At 33.8% G+C, this 12,771-nt stretch overlaps 1 protein-coding gene across 5 annotated transcripts in view; it reads right to left on the reverse strand.

The window, feature by feature from the left end:
- The window catches only part of RABGAP1L (RAB GTPase activating protein 1 like), a gene marked incomplete at its 5' end in the record, with an annotated part of 698,468 nt that overhangs the window by 583,388 nt on the left and 102,309 nt on the right, over positions 1 to 12,771 (reverse strand). For all 5 annotated transcript variants that reach the window (XM_082834440.1, XM_082834438.1, XM_082834439.1 and 2 more), the window contains 2 exons: positions 2,012 to 2,114; positions 7,537 to 7,603. In XM_082834440.1, coding sequence (XP_082690566.1) covers positions 2,012 to 2,114; positions 7,537 to 7,603 — 170 coding nt within the window. The remainder of the gene's footprint in view (positions 1 to 2,011; positions 2,115 to 7,536; positions 7,604 to 12,771) is intronic.

Below are 12,771 nucleotides of genomic sequence, written 5' to 3' on the forward strand. Positions count from 1 at the left end.
TAAAATATTTTTAAAATTTATATTGTCTACCATTTTCAGTTCTCAGTTAAAGGAAAGTTCAAATAACCAAGCCCACCATTAGAAGAAACCTTAAATACTGTCTTTTTAACCATTATACAACATTTATACTCATCAACTACACTCCTATTAATATCATTAAACTCAACAAAAAATGTATTACATTTGTACTAAATACAAGCATTCTATCTGCCAATTCAAGGGGAATTAGGATTCTCTAGACATTGTACTTGACCTAAGGACCTTATAAAGTCTCAGGGGAATAAAGTAGAGGGGTTAGGGAAAATAACAAAACACAGAATACAATATACAACTTGACGTAGTGAAAAGATCCAAGACATTTCATCTCTCAGGGCTTCAACTTTTGTAGTTTTGATTCATGACTCCTCTGAGTAATTTATAATTTCAAGAACACCATTTAAAAATGTAAGAAATTAGGTCAACATTTTTGTGTGGCATATGAAATGATTTTAAATTTAAAACACATTATCTTTTGCATTAGAATATTATTGCAATATAGTACTATGTAGTTTCTTTTCATTGAACAAATAAATTTTAAAATATGTATTTTTTAAAATACATAATTCTTTTTTATTTTTTTACTATTATTATTATTTTTGGGCCACACTGCATGACATGTGGGATCTTACTTCCCCAACCAGGGATCGAACCTGCAACCCCTGCATTGGAAGGAGGAGCCTTAACCACTGGACCATCAGGGAAGTCCCTGAAATATATTATTTTTAATTGAGGACCAAATAGGTATTAAAATACAAAATGAAACTGAACTATGTGTTACATTAAGAACAGGTAAAAAGTGCTTTTATAAGTTATTATTTGAAATTTCTATATTTTACTTCAAAATTATCAACTGGCTTATTTTTTCCATTTTCACGTTGATTTTCTGAATGATTATAAGGAAGAAGTTCACAGACTGGTATTCACAAGCCTGTATCCAGAAATAACAAACTGTGGTGTAAAAATTATTTATTCCTAATATATGAAAAGCTAAATTTTACATAATCATCATTATTTTTCTCTCTTTTAGCCCTCAGTTTGACATAGCTTGATGTACGATCAAATGCATGCAATTTATGGAACTGGTAAATACTTTTATTAAGGAAATTCAAAAATAATTATCATTTAATGTTCTTCATTAATATATTATATTTCCATAACAGTATTCACTAATGCTCCCGTCTTTAAGCAAAAGTCTATTGTGGGTATAAAGTAAATAATATAAAACTAAAGATCAAACAAGCTGATCCATTATTTTCTCAATATAAATTATTGGTTGAATCATAGTAAAGCATTTAGTAGAAGATTATAACTCATGAGATAAAACTAAATTTTAGTTTAAAGGCAGATGGTGGAGGGGAAAAAAAAAACCACATGGGCAATTAACAGATATCTGGATAAAGTAGGAATAAAAATAAATACAATAGGAAAAATGACAAATGAGCCTACTTACCATCTATAAATTCTGTTCAACACTAACATATTAAACAAAATGAAAAGGTAAACAACTTGGAAAAAAGTATTTGCCACAAATGAAATCCTAAATATACATTACTAAGTTCCCGAAGGTCAAAAGACTGGAATGAATAATAGGAAATGAAAAGATATAAGTAATCTGTAATATAGAGAAAAAAAGTTAAAATATAGTTATCAGACATGCAAAAATTCCAGAATTTGCTTCATCATTTCTTTCATATTCTTCCATCATTTCGCCCTTAAATAAAACAACTCTATAATGACATATGAAACACAAAGCCCAAATACTTTCTTAACATAACGTAATAAAATTAATCCACATATCATCGGGGGGCTTTCTTTTGAATAGTGGAGGTTTTCCCCATAGATGTATAAAGCATGAAAACAAGAATAATTCCATTTAAAGTGAGCACCAGAATTTTTTTAAACATGGCAAAACAAAATTGTCCATAATGTAAACTTTAAAGTAAATAACAAGGAATTTTTTAAGAAAATTCACCTTTTGGGGTTTCTTCATTAAGTGCCAGAAATATTGGTGCATTGGGGTTCCACATGCCAGTGATAACATAAGCTCTCCCATCATAGCTCTTTCCCATGGATTCCTATAAAAGTTCAAACAGGAATCACTGAGAATATATACATCAAAAAATCATCATTTTAAATTATATCTTACTTTAAGCAATCCAATTTATTAAAATTTGAACTCACAAACAGGGGACTTATTTTCTTTGTAAATTTTTTTCATCCCACAGAAGCATTTCTTTAAATATTAAATTCTCCTACAGTTTTCTCCAGAGTTTCTATTTAGAGACACATACTCTTGGATAAAAGGAGGTATGCCCTTACATGCTGACTCACAAAAACATAATACTGGTATGAAGCTATATTTAACTTTATCTTAGGCTGGTTGTCAAAATCTCACATACCTACACATACAGGATATAGGAAGTTTCTATTAAAACTGTATTACGGATCTCACTGAAGATAGTTAAACTGAATTAATAGCTAATCACAGGAAAATAGGTTAGGATTTTTCTTCTAATGTTCTAATTTTTAATATATTCTTAAAATATTAATGTACTTTATCACAATGAATACCTTTAAAGTTAATACTTTTATTGCGTATATGCCAGATATAGGTACACTTTCTAACAATCATAAATCAATATTAGGAGACTAATACTGGTTTGTAATCAGCACTCAAGGTAATTAACTATCTCCCTCTACCCTCATACTTATCCTCCTTCTGTTCTCTCCTCCTCTTCCTCTTCATTTCCTCCACTCCTTAAGACTTTTACCAAGCCAGCTCTTGACTCTCGCTAAAGCAGCAACTCCACAACTATATGTGGCCTTGAAAGCAAGGCAACACGTAGTTTGTGTGTGTGTGTGTGTGTGTGTGTAGTGTGGGGGAGCTTAGAGGTTGTCCCGTGGGAGAACAGCACACGCATACAAATATGTGCACGTGCAAAAGAGTATTATCCACAATACTTTCAATTTTCTGTACCGATTTCCTTATATTATAAATGGAGAGTGTGAAAAGGGTCAGACTAAAAATAAAAGAGGAAAAACTTTTTTTTCAATATTTCCCCCACACAGATGCTTCTCTGAATCCCTATGAAATTATTGTAGTCATTTGGCAATTACTATGTATATTTTTCTAGTGTACTCGTGATATTTCACTAATCAGATTGTATAGCTTAAGTGCAGGGACCCTGAATTCCAGAGGTGAAATACACTCAGGGCCATGTAAAGGAAACCCACTCAGTATCTCCAACACATTTATATATTCATATCTTTCACTCTTTCCCTCACTCCCTTCCATGTGCCTATCCTCTCTCTCTACTGTCTAATTAGACGTTCAGAACAAGAATGAGCACCTGACCCAAAAAAGTGCAGTCCATTTCTGGACAAGAGCTCGTGCTATGCTTGAGTCCAAAAAAATGAGCTAGACCAGTCAAATTCTTTCTTTCAATTAACAAATACCAAGGAAAGTGGGCAGTTAGCAGTGGGGCTGAAAGGTTTTGATAAGAAGTCAGGTGATGTCAGGCCACATACAAAACGAAGTTATAACAGAATTTAATGTAGGGAAAAATATATAAAGAACAGCAGAGTACTAGGAAACTGCTAAGTGGTAAGAGAGAAATGGAGAAAACAAACACCGAAAAAATGCTTAAAAATAATTAATCCTGTAGTCAAAAAACAAAGGCAGATACAAAGGAGGCAAGTTGAAGGGGAGGAAAAAGAAGGGCAGAGAAGAGGCAGGGAGGGAGAGAAAAGGGCAAGGAGGGAGAAGGGGAGGAGAGGGGGAGGAGTGGGAGAAAGAAGGAAGAGAAGGGAAGAAGGGAGGCAGGGAGAGGGAGAGAGGAGAAGGTGCAGAAAGACAGAAGGGGGGGCGCAGCACCAGAGGTTGAGAGAACAGGGGCAGCAATAAAGAGTCTCACAGAAAGAGTAAGCCCATGGCAGGAGAGGCAGACAGGAAGAGACCAGATAGAGACCACTTTGCAGGTTTAGGTACAATTTCATGAAGATCAATAACCTCTTTTGCCTTTAAGGTGCTCTAAGTGAATCTTTGTTTCTTGTAACCAAAACAGCCTAACCAAATTAAGCATATTTTTATTTCTTTTTAGTCCTCACAACATACAACCACAATAATACTGTCTTACACATCAAAAGCCCTCAATAGAAGTTTCTCTTTATCAAGTCATTTTTGATATTGAACTAGACATTTCTATTACATAGCCTGGCTTGCTCCCATCCCCTTATGAAGTACTGTCACAATCTTTGCTCTAGACTTCTTTCCTGACTCCTCTGCATGCCCTGGCTCCCCCAGGAAGGCTGACAAGATCAGGGACATCAGGTAAAGGACACCTGGACGACAAAAGCATCTGCCCAAACTAGGCCAGGCTGGAACCACCAGATGCCCTCTTCTTAAGAAAATAAACTGGGAAATATAATGAGAATATGACACTTTGCAATGGAAACATAAGCTGAAGAATCATGCTAATTCATACTAAGCCATGAGTGAACTACTGTCAAGTTATGAGTAAGCTGAAGCTATGAGGTCAAGTAGGCAGACAGCAGGGTAAAGCACACAGATGGCATCAGAAGGAGGAGATAACACAAAAAAATAAAAATAAAAAATGTACGTTCATGCTAATCCATCCACTCATTAAACAAATATGAGCCTACTGTGAGTCATGCTCTATACCTGTGAGTATCCAGCAAGGAAAACAAAACAAAATGGTCCTGACTTTATGGAGCTGACAGGCTAATGATTTCCAAACAGCAGTTTGTGAGCCATTTGTGGATCATAAAATCAATTTAGTGGATTGTGACCAGACTTTTTAGTCAAGTAGAGGAAAAAAATTGCAGATTTCATCACACATGTAAGAGTTAAGAACTGTTTCATAAAAATTTTACTTTAGCTTTTTTTATACATAAAGATTACAAGTATATTGGATTACAATGTAAATTTTATTTCTGTGAGTGCAGCTACTAGCCTAATGTCAATAAATAGTTAATTGTGAAGATCCACAAACTTTCTGTGGCATCTCTAGGACTTTTTTTTTTAATATTATTTTATTTTACCTGCTTCTGAGTTTTTCTAAAAATGGTATTACATTGTTTTTAGTCTTCTGTGACTTGATTTTTTTTTTTAACATCTTTACTGGAGTATAATTGCTTTACAATGTTGTGTTAGTTTCTGCTGTATAGGATTTTAGTTGTGCTCCAGTTCCATGAAATCTGACTCTACCTAGTTTTCAGCTTTTTGGTACATTCCTGTTAGGCTTTTCCTAGGTATCAATGGCTATGAATAAAAATTCTCATTTCCTTATTCCTACTACAAGTATCTTCACCAAACTATTCTCACTCACTACTGGGAGAAAATTGAGAGTCTGTTATCTGTACCCACAAAAAAACCTAACTAATTTTATTTATATATGATTTTATTTACAGACTATGTATAATATATATATAAGTAATTTGGCTAGCTGACTAAAAAATATATTTCATTTATAAGTATAACTTTCTCTTTCATGTAGATTTTATATTAAACAAAATTTATAAATTTATAGAAAAGTCTCAGTTCATCTGGCTTATTTAGCATTCAGGGAAGAAAGTCAGCATTGCTTAAAAATTATTCAAGTCAAATAGAAAAGTCTCACAAATTCTGAAATTAAATATAATTAAACACTTTTAAAGTTTGTCAGAATAAAGTGCAAGGTGAAATTTGTTTTCAAAGTGTACACGTATTTGGATGTCATAGAAGAAAAAGTATTAACATCTGGCTCTAGAGGGCAGAACTAAGACTAATTAGGCAAAGTTACAAGGAATATGATTTCAGGTATTACAAAGGTATAACCTGTAATAACCAGAACTGTCCCATAGTCTTCATTATAAGGTAACAAGTTCCTTTTTATTAGATGTAATGTAGCTAAAGCTCAATAACCGTGTATTAAAGATAGCATGAAGATTAATAGCACTGGTAATAACAAATCACAACTGCTCATAATTGTACATATAAACCCTCCAACTTGACCAACTATTTGTGGCACAGGTAAGCCCACCACTCTTTCCAGGAGCTTCAGTGCTGACAAGTCCTTTGATATGAATATGGACTCTTAAAGGTGGAGGGCTGCACCACAAGCAAGACACTAAGACTAAGGGGTTCAGAAGTTTAGGCCAGGTCTGTAACTCTATAATCTGAACTTAGGTTTCATAGAAAAATCTTTGCCAGTGATTCACCTTAATTTTTTAAACTCTGAAAAATCATTCTAATTAGGATCTAGGAGCTTATGAGTATTTAATGTCCCTGAAACTACCTCCTCACGGAATTTTCAGGGCTCCAAAATGCTATGTCCTGCCTTAAGTAAAACCACTTGCATAACTGATATGCTGTAAAGAGCGAGGGAAGAGAGATGAACCAATACCTAATTCATTTTCACATTTAAAGTAACTGGTTGTCCTTACCTTACCTACCCATGCAGTGCTTCCTCTGTATTTCTGTGGCTCATTGTACCAACTCTATGAGAGCACTTAACCCACTGCTGTCATTACATACTTAAAAGATCTATTTCCATCACAAGATTATGAACCCACAGATGGTAAGAACTGTTTTACCATGTCTATAACACCAGCACTTCACACAATACCTGGCACAAAATTAGGTCCTCAAAAAGGCTGAATAAACCATTCTACTACCAGTAGAAAATCCATGTGATGTTACCATGAAATAACTCAAAGAAAAAGTTGATATAATTTGTGGTATTTAACTGACATTTACAAAATACAGCTGAAAGGAAGAAAACATGTAGTGCTACCTAAAAAAATCTCAGTTAAGTAAAAAACTTTATACTTATACTAAGATAACTATTTCCTATAACATTTCTAAACCACAAAGTAAATGTTTTCATTAACTGCAATATTAGCAGGTATTTCTGTTTAAAAGTTAAGATGGCTTGCTATTTTTACATCAAATACCAACTCTTAAATACATATTAACCTTCAAGGGCATTCCTTAAATAAGTACCACTCCTAAAGTAAATATACTTTGCTAATGAAAGGTAATCAAGAAGGAAAAATTCAGAAAGGGAAACGCTTTAAAGAAAACAAAAGCATCCATCACGGTACTCAAATTAATAATATTGCATTAAAAAAAATGAAAGGCACCATATTCACTTATAACATTGTGCCTGTTATAATCATGTATTTGTTATTTTGGCTCAAAGAAGAGACACATTCCTAAGAAGCCAAAGAGATGAATAGATGGATATTTTCATTACATTATCTTTTTATTTGTTTCCCACTTGCATATGCTTTTTTTATGAAAGTTTTCCTAAATCTCTCCCTCATAAGTAATTTTAAGTTTGGGGTTCCAAATTAAATTACTACTATCATAGTAATTGATAGCTGAAAGTTAGAAACAATTTTGACAAAATGACAAAATTTTAAAATAGAAAATACTTTAAAAATATAAAATAACTATCATCTATACTTGGTTAAGGTGCTTAAGAGTTTCATTACCATATCCAGTAAATGCATGTCACTGTTCTTCACGTTTCGACCTGGGCTTAATAACATTCCAAAACATCTGAAAATATTGGGGAGGGAAAAAAAAGGAGAAATAAGGTATCAAGAATATATAGAAGCCCAGTGAGCAAAAGTCTCAATAGTAACGATACAATCTGAGCTCTGTACTGACAAATAGCTTTCATTTTTTAGAGAAACATCATAAATAAGAATTCATTAAGATACATAATAAAATCACATAGAAATAAGTTACCTAAATTCCCAGATCTTTATTTTTGCATGTAAAAGATTACCAATGATCAGAAACTGTGATAAAAATAGCCATAAATTGTTAACTGAAACAAAATACAGTAGTGACATATAAATTAGTTTCTGGGTAAAAATGAGATTGTATTTGCTTTAGAGTTACGCCAAACATATTGGTCAAGATCAACTAACCTAGTTAAATTAAAAGAAAGAAAATTTTTTTAAAAATTAGAATAAGACACTGTACTCTCTCTTTGCATCAAGCCAGATTAATAGAAACAGTCACCCTGGCCCTCAACAGTCATGTTCACTGAGTAGCCTATATCTTCAGTTTGAAATACTATATCCTCAGTTTGAAAAAAAAAAAAAAAGTTATATGAAACTCACTACTAAAAATGCTGTTATATTAGTGAAGATATTACCCAACATACTGTATACTATTAACTACTTTATTCTGTGCTTCCTAATGCTAGGGAAGCTTTAAGAATCCCATCAACACTACCACTTTGTTTGTAAAGGATTTTCATAAACTCTAAAATTCAGCTAATTCGAACATTTTTTAATATTTGTTAGGATATTATTGTTATTTCTTCTTTATAGGTAAGAAACGTAAAGTCCAGAAAAGTTATTTTACTCAAATTTATGTGGCTATTAAGTAGGTCTTGTACTCGAGAGACAATGTGATCTGTCCACAGTGTGCCTCTCTCTGCCAACAATGCATACCCACACTTACTAGAAAACAGTGTTTTTATTGTAGCTTTCCAAAATTTAAAAGTATGCTATGGAGCATTTTATACAAAACTATAAACAAATTAAATATACCATTTTTTAAGTTTCAAAATAGCAGCAGTTGAGCAGTCAATACTTAATCTGATCTTTGTTTTTCAAAGGTTTAGTTTTCTAGTAGCATGGCTTTTTTTTTTCCATAAACAAGACAAGAGATTAGTCCTGTCCAAATATGAGCTTAGTAAATAGTAAAAACATATATATAATACTTCCTGTGAATATTTGAGGATACCTTGCTCAAGGCATCCAAAAAGATCAAGTATATAATAAAGTCAGTAAGTTCTGAGGAAATTCCAAACATATTATTGTACCAGTGAACAAAATATAACTTACTAAAATAGAAATTATTATAATCTAATATTCATAATTTTAATACGATTCCTTTAAACTGCTATGAACTCCTATAATAAACACTGTCTATACAAATTAAATGCTAATTAATCATGTACTTTATTGTACTATTTCTTCTAAGTTTGCCTTAAATTCCTTATAAGAATAAAAGAGCTAATTCTTTTTCAGATATAAAATTTAGTTCCCTCAACTTAAAAGTCGGGTCAGGGCTTCCCTGGTGGCGCAGTGGTTGGGAGTCTGTCTGCCGATGCGGGGGACGCGGGTTCGTGCCCCGGTCCGGGAGGATCCCGCGTGCCGCGGAGCGGCTGGGCCCGTGGGCCATGGCCGCTGGGCCTGCGCGTCCGGAGCCTGTGCTCCGCAACGGGAGAGGCCACAGCGGTGCGAGGCCCGTGTACCAAAAAAAAAAAAAAAAAAAAAAAAGTCGGGTCAATGAGGACAGAAGACTTCTCTCACATTCCCTATTCTTTGCTTCAGCTTGCACCTCTCATGGGTTTTAAAATACTATTTTCTATATTATGGTGTTTAAGTTACAAAACTATTATATATACTCATTGTAAAAAGCTAATGAATACCAAAGTGTATAGGGAAAAAATAATTTCTCCTTTCTCTCTCTAATCTCAGACCCTTTGGAACCAATACTACGAGTTTAGTATGCACCCTTCCTACCATTCTTTTGCTCGTTTTGAAAATTTAAAGTTTTATATTGTTTGTCAAGCACTCACAGGTAAGTGGCAAAATGGGTACAATTTTCCTAATATAATGTCCTATCTTAAACTCCACTGCAAAAGGAAATTTAGGTTTTCCTCAAATGGGAACACACATCACCTTATTTTGATGATCTTTGATGTACTGCTTTTTTCCTGGGTTATAAATAAAAAATCCTGCCACCAACCAACAGTGTGACCCTAGAGAAAGCACCTAACCCCCTTGGGCCTCTGCTTCCTCTTCTAGAAAATGGGAGAGGTAACAATACATGAACTCTAAGGATTTTTCCAGCACTAAAACTGAGTAATTTTTTTCTATCAAGCTGTATTAGTCATTTCCAAAATTATATTTCATTAAAGCACATAAGGTTTCCTATAGAGACAAGCAAGGTCTATTATGAATAACATGTCAGAAATTAGATAGATATTATTAGCACCACAAGCACCTATTGCAAATATTAAGTGTTTCATTGGGGAGTTCAAAGCGTTCAATCTTCTCTTATTAACTCCATAAATAATGTAGAAAGCAAACTGCTATTACATTTATTTTCTCAAGGATGTCACAGTCTAGTAAGGGAGGAAAATAAGTAAACGGACAATTACAACCTGTACGGTAAGTTCTACGATAGCCGTTAAGTACAGAACGTTAACAAAGCAGAGAGAAGACACACCCAACATTATTTAAAATATAGCAAATAGCTAACTTGACCCAAAATTTGAAATCAAACCTCCTAAGAATGGGATGATGGTGTTATCATATTAATAATAATTATCATATTAATTATAGCAGCTGTTTATTGAATGCTTTGTCAGACATTACTATATTGTTGCATTTACATTTCTAAACAACCTCCATATAACAAATAATAAAACTGGTTTCCGGAAAGTAGAAGTGATTTGTCCAAACCACAAAGCTATTAAGCCCGTGACTATGACTCCAAAACTGCAGAGTCTTTTACACATTATACTCTGCCACCTCCCTAGCCTATCAGTAGAAAAGATTATCAATTCCCTGTGTGATCCTGGGCAAGTCACACACTTTAAAGTCTCACTTTCCACATTTCTGGAACACAAATATTACTTGCTTATAGGTTGACTATGTTAATGTAAAGCTGAAATGAAAAAACTCACAGGGAAAGTACACCATAAATTCTAGAGCTGTTGCCGATTATAAATTATTATTACAACTGCCACTATTATTTAGAAAAGAAATTTGGCCTTCCATACTGCCCAGTGAGTCTCTACTCAAAACAGAGATTTAAACAGCTTTTAACACCAAGTTAGCATCCATACAGACACCAAAAGTTCTGCATATCTTGCATGGCTTTAGGGTTAATTGATGGAAAAATAAAGATGAAATGTCACATGTCACATATGCAACACGCTTATAGAGATTCAGTTCTTCTCAGGGCTGGTCACATAGGCATCCTCTGCCTAGCATGTACCAAAAATCCAGACTCCTGAAGGAAAGCTGGTGTTCAGCACAAACCACATTGCTTGTGCTAAAAGTTTAGGCACGGTGAGCCACTATTCTCAGTTCTGGGAATGGTGGAAACCCTCCCAAAAGCCACGTTTCCAAATACCAGTTAAGAACCAACCTTATAAGCAGGCCTTTTAGGAATGGTAGTGTCAGTCCTCCTATGTTAACTCTTTTCTGTACAGCCCTATTTTGGTATTTACATTTTAAGTAAAAAAAAAAAAAAAAAATTAATACAAAACAATATCATCTGTGGGTAAAATAATATGGATTCCTCAGAAGCTCGATTCCATTTAAAATAGTTGAATCAAGCCATATAAAGCTTTGATCAATTATCAAAAGCATAACAATTTTCTATGGTACAATGGAATAATTTACCTAAATATATAAACCTTAAAGAAAACAGATAGAGAATAATTTAAAAATAATACGAGAATAAAGAGGATGGGTAAACTTATTAAAATATATTAAAAATAGAAAAAATCAAATTAATATTTAAAGCACAAATACAATATTCACACGTAAGACTTATTTAACTTTTGTTGACTTGCTTTTTTTTTTTTTTTTTGGTTGCACAGCATGTGGGATCTTAGTTCCCCGACCAGGGATCGAACCTGCACCCCCTGTTATTTCACTTTTGTTAATTAACTGCCTAAAGTCCTACTAAATAAAAATAACATTTTATGTAGTCATTCCTCCCACTTCCCTTCAAATCAGCCAAGATCTTTAAAAAGAAAAAAAAACTATGCTGCCATTATAAATAAGAACAAAATATTAGTAACTAAGCAGTGTTTACTAGTGATATAAAATAATTATATCATATCTATAGATACTTAATACCTCCCCTTGTCCCTACCCCAAAAAAAGTCATACAAAAGAGACAAATAAAAAGACTTTAGGAAGACTAGCAAAAAGCCCTGGATTCAAATCCTCATGTTGCCTCTTCTTAGCTATTTCTTAGCAGGCAAAATAACATGCTTTAGTTTCCTCCCTCTGCCAAAAAAAAAAAGTAAATAAAAAGATAATTTATAGGATTCCTTGCTTTAGTATGAAAAACACTATGCAATAAACACTTGGGATGGATGTTAACATATGGTAGAAATCATTAAATAGTGGTTATTATCCTTGCCATTATTATGACAATTAAAAGACTATCAGTTAAGAAGACTATCTAAAATAAACACTTTTTCCCCCCAGAAATGTATCAGAAAATTTATCTGTGGGACTGGTTAATTTCATTAGATACTAGTTCAATTAGATACTGTCAGTTTAGGTCCAAATAGGAGAGAGAGCACAGAAATAATTTGAACAGGAAAAGTTTATTATAAAAAATTTTTCTCTGTAATAGGAGAGTGACTGTAAAGAGAATTCTAAAGAACAACCTAAGGCTGAGGAAGAGTACCCCAAAGAAGAGCAAACTTGGAAAGAAGATCCTCCCCCTAAAGCTGGTATTCTGACCTCACTGTAGAAGATATGACTGCAGCCCAGTGGATGACAAAGAAGTTTTCTGGACTGCCCAGGCAAAGTTGGACCACAAGCAAACAGGAAACAACCCTCTAGGGTGCAGGTAGCCAAGGGTGGCCGGCAGGTGAACAAAGGAAATCAGGACTCCCGGAGGCAGCTCAGAGGCAGAGTGGTACAAAGCCTGAGGCCCACAGTGTCTGT

This window comes from Leucopleurus acutus (genome assembly GCF_964270905.1).
Source record: "Leucopleurus acutus genome assembly, chromosome: 2".
Lineage (NCBI taxonomy): Eukaryota > Metazoa > Chordata > Mammalia > Artiodactyla > Delphinidae > Leucopleurus > Leucopleurus acutus.